General features: G+C 36.3%; 3 protein-coding genes across 4 annotated transcripts; 1 reads left to right on the forward strand and 2 right to left on the reverse strand.

The window, feature by feature from the left end:
* Window positions 1-501: 501 nt before the first annotated feature.
* LOC115976005 (protein GAMETE EXPRESSED 1-like) lies at window positions 502-4,397 on the forward strand. The gene is made up of 7 exons (XM_031097070.1): window positions 502-520; window positions 2,022-2,528; window positions 2,625-3,212; window positions 3,293-3,419; window positions 3,521-3,707; window positions 3,787-3,937; window positions 4,027-4,397. The coding sequence occupies exons 2-7, from the start codon at window positions 2,080-2,082 to the stop codon at window positions 4,271-4,273; spliced, it is 1,749 nt and encodes a 582-aa protein (XP_030952930.1). The 5' UTR covers window positions 502-520; window positions 2,022-2,079; the 3' UTR covers window positions 4,274-4,397.
* LOC115976004 (pentatricopeptide repeat-containing protein At3g14330) lies at window positions 3,298-7,599 on the reverse strand. 2 transcript variants are annotated; one of them, XM_031097067.1, is made up of 2 exons: window positions 5,399-7,599; window positions 3,298-3,383 (listed from the first exon to the last, which is right to left on the reverse strand). In XM_031097067.1, the coding sequence occupies exon 1, from the start codon at window positions 7,359-7,361 to the stop codon at window positions 5,409-5,411; it is 1,953 nt and encodes a 650-aa protein (XP_030952927.1). In that variant the 5' UTR covers window positions 7,362-7,599; the 3' UTR covers window positions 3,298-3,383; window positions 5,399-5,408. The 2 variants fall into 2 exon arrangements, with proteins under 2 accessions (XP_030952927.1, XP_030952928.1); XM_031097068.1 differs by lacking the exon at window positions 3,298-3,383 and having other exon boundaries at window positions 5,178-5,881; window positions 5,969-7,599.
* A 580-nt stretch (window positions 7,600-8,179) lies between these two features.
* LOC115976006 (uncharacterized oxidoreductase At4g09670-like) lies at window positions 8,180-10,165 on the reverse strand. Its single transcript, XM_031097071.1, has 2 exons — window positions 9,606-10,165; window positions 8,180-8,895 (listed from the first exon to the last, which is right to left on the reverse strand). The coding sequence occupies exons 1-2, from the start codon at window positions 10,152-10,154 to the stop codon at window positions 8,275-8,277; spliced, it is 1,170 nt and encodes a 389-aa protein (XP_030952931.1). The 5' UTR covers window positions 10,155-10,165; the 3' UTR covers window positions 8,180-8,274.
* Window positions 10,166-10,243: the final 78 nt, after the last annotated feature.

A 10,243-nucleotide genomic window follows, 5' to 3' on the forward strand; every position in this document is an offset into this window, starting at 1 on the left:
ACAAAATTTCAAAAAATCACCACCGTGAAATTGGTATTAGTTTATTGCAATATGATCTTTAATTGTGCCAACAAATATTAGATTGTAATGTTAATTAAGGTGATAAAATTTGAAAATTTCTCAAACTTTTTTGGTTTATACTTTGGCCCCTCTAAGCTCGAATCTTGGTTCCGTCCATAGGCTTACAAAACTGATGTATCAAAATTTTGAAAGGAGTTAAAAAATAAAATAATTATAATGAGGTATAAATTTATGAAGCTTGCAAAGTTGAGGCATCAACAAAAAGTAAAATACTTTCATTTTCTATATATATATATATATATATATATATATATATAAAAGTAATAGATTACACAAAACTAAAAGCAATAAAGTTGAACTGGGCGAACTACTCAAGAACTAGAAAAAGAACTGCAGAGGAAACGCACGAAGAAGAAGAAGAAGAAGATGGAGATGACAGGTGTGATGGGGTGCGTTCCTTCAGTTGTCGGGTTGATGCAGGCCAATCCTTCTGCTTCTGGTATGTTTTCAATACCGGACGAAACTCAACGAAATGGACCCGAGGCTGGAACGACGAACCGTTTCGCGCCTCTAAACGCACCGTTCCATGATATTGGTTTGGTTGGAAGAGTTATATATGTCGGCGTATGTATATATTATATATATTTCTGTGTTTTGTCTCAAATGATTCGCTTTTAAATTAAATTAAATTTAACACGAGGACTTCAAAATTCAGCCAAACACATTAAATTATTTTACATTACTACAACAACAATCCCAAGTCCCAACCAAGGTTTCTATCTCTCTCTCTCTCTCTCTCTCATCTTTTTCCATGATATTCTTATTGAAATCAAACAGTGTTAATTCGACTAGATACATTATCAACAACGATCCACAATGTTCATATTTCTGTCACTTTTTAGAAATTTGTATTGTTTACAAAACTTGAAGAGTATCTGATTGTTAGTACACTCGTTTTACAAAATAAAATGTCACATGTTGTCTTTCTTTCTTTCTTTTTTTCGTTTTATTTATTTATTTTTGAAGGCGAGTATGCAACGTGAATATATACAATTCAATTTAAAAAATAAGTTTTGGGTTTTGGTGACTTCTTTTTTTTTTTTTGGTTAAACAAGCATGTAAATATTAACTAGGGAACAATAAGTCTATTGATTTTTCGTTTGTTAATTTTTATTTTATAGTAGTTGGAAACTGGCTTAGAAGACTAGAATGAATTGCAACAATAAATTGGAACTCTTAACTGGCAGTCTGGCACAGTAAAAATGGTTATTAATTCCAGGGAGTTTTCTTTGCTACAATTAGAAATCCCACATTTCCTTTCTTTAGCCAGGTTCAGGTGTCGTTTCAAGTATAAGCAGAATTGTATCTTCTTCTCTATCTCAAGTTTGGATTTGGTAGAATGGCTAGAACACCTCACACGATAGGATGTTGGAGAAGGTTTTTTTTTTTTTTTTTTTTTTTGGAGAGGCTGATTTCCGGACACGAACATGTGACCTATCTCTTTTGATAAAAGGCACTAATTAATTTCTCCTAAAACTTTTTAATACATAGGTTACAAATTTAAATCTAATCCAAACCATAGGTAGATTACATAATTTCTCCTCGGTTTGTATATGGTTTCTCTGCAGCCTTTGAATTATTTTGAATTGCATGCCTAAGCATTTCTGTCATCATTAGGTATTTTGATGAGGACAAGTTTTTTTTTTTTTTTTTTTTTTTTTTTTTTTTTTTAAATAGAGAAGGAAAATAATAATAGAGAATTACATTTTTAATCATTTTAGTTCCGTTTGTTGCTCTTCTACATATAATTTTTTACCCTACTTTGTCTTTCAAATTGTCCTTTTCGATTTATACTGATTTCTTTCCTTGCCCTCCAAGTCTTGTTGGTCTGTCTCCTGCTAATCTTATATACTGAGGAGTGAGGACATATCCATGTATGTGTATGGTGAGCTTTATATAGCGGAATCCTAAATTTATATAATTTGAGCTGTGTATCGCAGGTTTCATAATTTTGGTGAACGGCCTAAACAGTATTTAAACATTCAGTGTAAAGCTCAAATGGGTCGTCATCATCATCTTCTTCTTCCGCTGCTGTTAATTTTAGTTTCATATTCATTGAAGTGCAAGTCATGGAGTTGGTTCTCTTCTTCTGGTACAAAGGATAATTCAGGCCTTGCTGAATTTTCCATGGAAGGTTTTAATGATCAGAAGGGAACCAGGCTAGTGGAAAGTGCTAAAAACAAATTGGTTGGCACAAACTCTTGTTGGCAAAATGCTTACCGGAATCTCTTTTCCAGATGCTCAGAGATTATTGCTGTGGATGAGAAGCGGTCTAGATTTGCTTGGCATCTTAGTGATTGCTTTCAAAAGGACTCTGGGCAGCAACCTTTTCCTTATTGTGACCTGAAATTTGCCACTGCTAAATGCTTAAAGGGCTTGAGTGAAGATGAGTACCAGGTTTATCTTGCATTTTATCTTGAAACTAACTCCATCTGCCATCAGTTGCAGTTAAGTATTATTTCTTCACATATTTTGAATTGCTTCTTTTCCTTGTCTAAGAGAACCTAAACAGAGTTTTTTTTTTTTCCTTGTGCGATTTGCAGGACTCACGCATTCAAGCAACAAACAGAGAGATTAGTAAATGAACTGAAAATTTCAGCCCAACTGGCTGAAGACAAATTAGAAATTATAGAAGGAAAAACAGAATCTCTATTGCAGAACTCGAATGAAATTCATGACTCTTTAAATTCCATTGATACTCGAATTCAACAAGTAGCTCTAACAACAAAGAATGTAGGAGATCATATAGATGTCATTCTCAAGCATTCAGAAGTTTTATATGAGCAATCAAAGGAGCTTGCAGCTTCTCAATCAGAGCTGCAAGAAGGACAAGTGGAAATGAGGAGAAATTTGGTGGATGGGATGACAATGCTTAAAGATTCTTACAATATTTTGGGCCAAGAAATAGATAATTTAAGAAATGAAGCTATCGAAATAGAGAAGGGGATAACTAAAGTTGGAGATGCAATGTCTATAAAGATGGAAAATCTACAAAGCAAAGCAGATGACATTGGGAATATGGCAGTTATTTCCTTAGATAAGCAGCAACAACTTTTGGATGAGCAATCCATGGCACTTGAGGGTCTTCAAATTTTAACTAAATTTCAATCTGAAGCACTAGAAGAGAGCAGGTAAAATAGGAAACTAAATGATAAAGTAAATTAAAACCAAGAATATCAATAAATAATTTTCTAATACTAATGAATTACAGGAGTACTCTGCAACAGTTTGCCGAATATAGCCACAAACAACAGGAAGAGCTTCTTCAGCAGCAAGAACAGCTTCAAAGAGTTCATGACCACCTGATGGAAAATTCAAAGTCTATTTTAGTAGCTCAGGTTCGCATTTTCTTCTGAGCCTTACTAATTTTTTTTTCATAAAGTGATTGCTTGGATTAGTGTTCATTTTTTTGACTAAATATCTCTATCTCTGCTTTTAGGAATCCTTTGAATCAAAGCAAGCAAGCATGTTTGTTGTTTTAGATAATCTGTTTGCTTTGCACAATGCCATGCTGCTTGAATCACGAGTAATTAAAGCTTTCTTTGTGTTCTGTATATCAATTTTGATCATCTATATGTTCACTAGCACAAAGCAAACGTACAAAGTCAGGCGCAGGCTATATATCGGTATCTATACTACTTTACCTCCTTTTCGTTCTTTTTAATTTGGGAACCTATATTACCATAAAATTAATTTTTTTTGCAGGGCTTTGCGCTACATTCATAATAGAAGTTGCAATACTTCGGCTTGCAACAAATGAGATTATTGAACGAAGATCATGGATAATAAATTTGACCAGGTCGCTCTTTGTGCTTCTTGCTTCAATCCAGATTCTACATGCCTTATGCACATACAGGTATTTTAAAATGAAGACTAAAATAGTATTTAGTTAAGAGAATGCATTTATAGATTCAGATTTAATTTAGGGCTTTGTAAATCATGCAGAGACTTTGAAGTGCTGAACCATCAGATGCTTCTAACATTAATTGAGAAGATCAATGGCTTGGATAGACACAAGGAATTGTCATGGGACATGGATAGTGATGAAAACTGGTCTACATGGATTGACTCTGACTTACCAGAAGATGTAAACAATTTTGAGGACCCTGACTGTATACTTCCAGAGGAAGTTGGAGAAAATTCAATCATGACCACTTCAATTACAAGAAAATATAATCTCCGCCACAGATAGACTTCATTGAGAATTTTCTTAGTGTTAATAGTACTAGTTTCCAACAAACTTTTACGTTATCATGTACTTTCAGCTTAACACTGTATGTATGTATTGGTTTCTTGGTTTTGTAAACTCATTTGTTCAATAGAAAATTTATGATCTACTTGTTTGACGGGGAAATATAGTGTTTAAAAATTTAGCTAAACTATTTGTTTATTCCTTCTCTTACCTAACATATTTTCATATTACTATTGTGGGTGGGTGCATGGTTTACAATGAGAATGCATGAAATAAAAATTCTTTGAAAAACTTTCATATATGTAAAACTTGAAAATTAATAAGCAATGGATCCATTCTATTAGTAAGGTCCACCTATATTTTTAGATCAATACAGTGCAGTCTCTTGTGCAATCCCAAATGAGTTGCACATTGTACATTCTCTTGCTCCTATTGTATATAAATTTAGAGGTATAAATGGTCACAAAAAGTTAACTAAGTTACAGTTTGTCTACATTAGTTATATAATTATAAGCATGTTGAATTGGAGACTGATCAAGCCCATTGTACTTGAATGTAGAGTAGTTGGGTCCTTGTAGTGAACCCAAAGTTCACATAATATTCTGCTCTTCTAGGGAAACTACTCTATTCAGAGCAATCTACTCTCTGTCAGTGTAACCAATATGACCATAATTATGTAATCCTCATTTATATTCAGTATTATGTTTTTCTATTTTACATTGTATATCAATTTAGGACAAACTGCCAATGAACTCTAGCTGAAGTGGCACTTCTTCCTCCCTTAATAAAGAAAGGGATGAAATGTGAGTACGTGGCTTGAAGACACATTAGGTGTGTGTGTAATTTACCATCAAATATATATATATATATATATATATTTGTTTAGGAAAAACCTAAGGTATATCATTCTTTGTTATAATGGGTTCATGCAGTATTTTTTTGTTGTTGATAATTTACTCAGATGATTATGGGATGATGATGATGATTGTATTAGAGCAATTCGACGCTATTTTATGCTTGAAAATTTAGTTTCTAGCACAGAGATGGTATTGGTTTTGGTGGGTTGTAGGAACAGGATGAATTAGAATTTAAATATAAAAAATGCAAATAATTATGCTTTCTTACTATGGTCTGTTCACCAGTAGTCCTTACACGAGCAGGCTCCTCCCCTGAAATGGTGGAAACGGTTTGTATCTCTTAAAACAATCACCCTCCCAGTGGCACTTGAAACAATCTTCATCCAGGTGTGACAATCCACACAAACACGAAGGTTCTTTGTAATTCTAATTGGCACTCCGGCAGAACTGTGAATTAGTGAAAATACAGTTGCTAGTCGTTCACTATGCCCACAAAGCCAAATTGATTTTGTTTCTTCGTTTACATCATGAAGTACAACACCAGTATTAGGTACATATCCAATTTCTTCCATAGCATCCATCAGTTGACTCCAAACCTTCTTATACTCGGCAGAATTACGAAATTCAAAACCTCCACCTGCCACAAAAGTGTGAATTCTATTCTTTATTTGTACCCAACTGCACCCTGCCTCTTTCGTCATTCCCCTTCTTTCCATCATGTCTCTAACTATCTTGACATTATCCCACATTCCTGCATTCGCATAAATGTTTGAGAGCAGCACATAATTTCCAGGATTGTTAGGTTCAAGCTCAAACAACTGCTCTGCAATAGCCTCACCTAGAGAAACATTGCCATGGAGCCGGCATGAATTGAGTAATGATCCCCATACGCTGCCAATTGGCTTCATAGGCATGAATTTCACTACCTCTAGTGCCTCCTTGATTCTCCCAGCTCTACCCAACATATCTACCAAACAAGCATAATGCTCTACACTTGGTGACAACCCATAATTCTTCTTCATTTCATTGAACAATCTTTGTCCCTCACCAGTAAGCCCTGCATGACTACAACCCGACAGTAAGGCAATAAACGTTACTGCATCTGGTCTAATACCAGACTCAACCAGCTCATTAAAAATCTCCATTGCCTTTTGTAGACACCCATTGACAGCATACCCTGTCAGCATGGTATTCCATGAAGTCAAATCTTTGCTCTGCATTCCATCAAACACTCTCCTGGAGTAATCTGTTGCTCCACATTTTGCATACATGTCCACAAGTGAGTTTAGTACTGGGACATCAGGTTTTCTAGTGGACTTCACAATCTGGGCATGTATCTCTTTCCCACTATTAAGCGCAGTCAGTTGGGAACAAATCGGTAAGACTGTTGTAAGAGTAACCCAACTGAATCCAATCCCCTCTCCTTGCATCCTCCTAAAAGTGTCCAGTGATTCAAACACTTGTTTTCGGTGAACAAAACCTGCAATCAAAGAATTCCAAGAAACAACATTCTGTTGAGGCATTTCTTCGAACACCCTTAGTACCTCATCAAAACACCCACACTCAGTATACAACCTCAAAAGAGAATTATTCACTACTTGATCTGGTTCTTCATTACACTTAATGATCTGGGCATGGACCGCTTTACCAACCCGCAGTTCACATAAATCTGCACAAGCCTTCAAGGCCATCGAAAATGCAAAATTACCCGGTCGAACTAACCTGGACAACATGCCACAATATATAAGTAAAGCTTCTTTTGAATACCCATTTTTTGAAAACCCAATAGCCATTGCCACCCAGACGGATTCGGGTACAAGTTCATGTTCAAGTCCATCCTCGAACACACCAAGGGCCTCATCAATTAGGCCGCAAACTGAGAAAAGCGTGATGAACTTGGTTTTTATGGTGGGGTTCTTGAGAAGATCATAATTGCCTTTATCTCTAGAGAGGAGAAGGTGCAAGTAGAGCCTTTGGCCATGTTCTAAGGATTTCCTAGAGATACAGGAGTGGAGGAAAAGAGAGTAGGCCTCAAGATCTGGCTCAGACGCCACAGATTTGGACGGTGGGGATTCGATTACACGAAGGGCCTCATCTAGTTTTCCTGCTTTAGTCAGGGATTTGAGGGTTGAGTTTAGAGGTCTTTTGTGTTTGTGAGCCTTGGGTGTTGAAGTGACCGTTATGTTAGTTGTTACGGTTATGTTAGTTGATAGAGAAATGGCGGGAATCATTATCAGACTGTCTGGCTATTACTTTCTATGTTTAGCACCGGATGTAAAGAAAAGCTTTTCTAGTACTATGGCTCTAATAGAGTTAACAAACGCTGCACAATTCACAACTACCAGTGCCCAATTGTTCTACCAGCTATGATATTCCTTTGGATACTGGGACAACTTATGAGACGATAGCAGCAAAATCTTTTAGAGCTAAGGTATATCGAGGCTGAGATTTGTAATGAACACATCCAATACGTGATCAATTCACACTACAGTCGTTTCTGCGTACCTTTAATCCTAGCACTGTTCCCGATTTTTTTTTTTTTTTTTTTAATTCAATGATTTAGTGCTACTTCATTCTATGATTTATAGAGCCGGGATAAAAGTGCGAACTTTACATACCAAGTATGATCTTTTAAAAGTGAAAACTTTGTAGACTGGATATGACCTTTTTATGACTTCATTCCCTGGCTATGATTTATAGAAATTAGCAGACACCCAGATGTCTTCATCTTCATGATGTGCTGTGTGTCATGGAGTTGTTGCGCATTGTGGTCACTACTTGTAAGTGTTTGAATCTCAAAGACTAATTCATATAGTAAGCTAGTAGCTGCACCTGCACTGGGAATAAAAAGATCTTCCTGCAGGAGTTGGCTTCAATTTATGACACAATTTGTTCAGTACGAGCTGATTACTCGATGATGAATATTACCCTAATGTGAAATGAATAATACTCGCTTGTGGGGTGTTGCAAGCAGAAAATTGTGTAACATTGGAAGCTGAAAACATTATACATCATTGAGAGCTACAAAAACATTATACATATATATATATATATATATAAGCTTTGACTTTATATAGTATATGGTCTCATACTTAATGCCTGCTACATGATTGGGTAGAAAATGTTCACTCAGCACTAGAAAATTTACAAATTAATGGGTTTGCAGCCAAGATCAATGGATTTCTTCACTGCATCCATCACTAACTGCGTCTTTCTACTAATCCCAGGCCATTTACTATCAGGGCGAAACTGGGATTTTCTAATGCCCTCAACTTGTCTTGCTAGCTCTTGAACCATCAAAGCCTCTTGAGGAAGCTGAGAAGTGACGCAAACTTCCTCAGGCTTCACACTCCACCCAATATGGAGATCGAGAAACTTAGAGTCCAATGTGAAGTCAAAAGAAGCAGAATGCTCTTGATATGGGATTATGAAGTCCTTGACATGCAAGGATCCTTTGGAAGCACAAATGGCCAAGTCCATGGACGAGTGGGAGAGGAAGGAGCAATGAATTGTTGCAACTGTCGTGTCGGGTTGATCCCAATGAAGAGAAGCCGTGCATGACAAGATGACTCCAGCTAAGTTCCTGGTAACATCAGGCAGAGCAGTTACTGTAGTCGGCAATTGGTAGTCCTTAGCCCACAAGATGGCTCCAATGCAGTACCAGGCTGAGTCTCCAAGCGCACCAAGAGCGTCCAAGTCTGGTTTCACTCTTATGTTGCTCTCTAGAAATTCTGGGGTCGCTGACGAAGTTGATTGGCTGTGGATCTAACACTCAAAGAGGAACATATGCAGAACCAGAAGAAAATATAACTGTGAGTTTCAATTTATATATCATCAACAACAACAATTCGAAACACAGCATTATCATCACCAACAACCAGAAGTGGAATTTGGAGCTGGATTTGTAGTGACACAATTCACAAATTACTCCTTTCTTTAGAATCAGAATAAAATGGAGACAAAATTGTTCAAACAAATTTAATTGCATTTCGCTCCCATGCATGAAATTTGAATGCTTTTTAAAAAAAAAAATTAATACATACATACATACATACATATATATATATATATATATAATTAAAATTTTGCTATGTAAAAAATTTATTTCACAACTTATTGATGAAACCATTTGTGAATGGTGAACAATCATTTTTATATGCCACTAGATACATCACTTTTATCTTCTATATATATATATATGCCACTAGGTATAATTAGGTGAACTGTGAAAAAAATTGTAAAATAAGTTGTCACTGGACTTATTCTTATTGATTTTTTTTTTTTTTTTGAAAATCTATTCTTATTGATATACGGTAGTGTTTATTACGCATATGATAACTTCCACATCTTTACACACTAGAGAAAAAGTCACTTGAGCCACAATAAAAAGTTCAAGATCCTAATAAATTCAGCTGTACATATGCTACCATGTTAAGCACTAAAAACCATACTAAAGAAGAAAAGCAAAAGCTCACGAAGTTAAGTTGTCCAGAGTAATTAGAGAGCAAGTCTTTCATTTTGGCAGTCCTAGGATGATGCAGCCACATGCTCCCATCCATGAACTGTACACCGTTGGATTCGCATGCTTCCAATATCTGGTCAAGCTCTGCCACATTAAGAGCCGTCGGTTTTTCCAAAAGCAAATGCTTCTTTTTACAGGCAGCCAAGACTGCCCAGTGTACGTGAAGGCTAGTGGGTAGTGGCATATACACTGCATCCACACATGGATCGTCGAGTACCTGATCATAGCTCCCATAGATTTTCACGTTCTCGGGTAAACCATTTGTGGCCGCAAAGTTCTTAGCCTTTTCGATCGAACGGCTGGCTATGGCGTAGAGGATTGAATTGGGAGCTAAATCCATGGCTCTAGCCACTTTCCTAGCTATCTCCGCGCATCCTATGATACCAAAACGTACTGGGTTTTCAGCCATTTTTTTTTTTTGGAAGGTTCTGAAAATTCTGCTTTGGATTATGGATGATGGGGTTTGCTCTCTGGTTCTGGAGAGACTTTCCCTTTCTATCATGCGGATAGGAAAGCCACAAGGATGATAAAGGCAATAGAGTCCTTTGACAAGAACACCCTTTCTAAATAACAATAATATTTTAACAATTT

This window comes from Quercus lobata, chromosome 2, assembly GCF_001633185.2.
Source record: "Quercus lobata isolate SW786 chromosome 2, ValleyOak3.0 Primary Assembly, whole genome shotgun sequence".
NCBI classification, from domain to species: domain Eukaryota; kingdom Viridiplantae; phylum Streptophyta; class Magnoliopsida; order Fagales; family Fagaceae; genus Quercus; species Quercus lobata.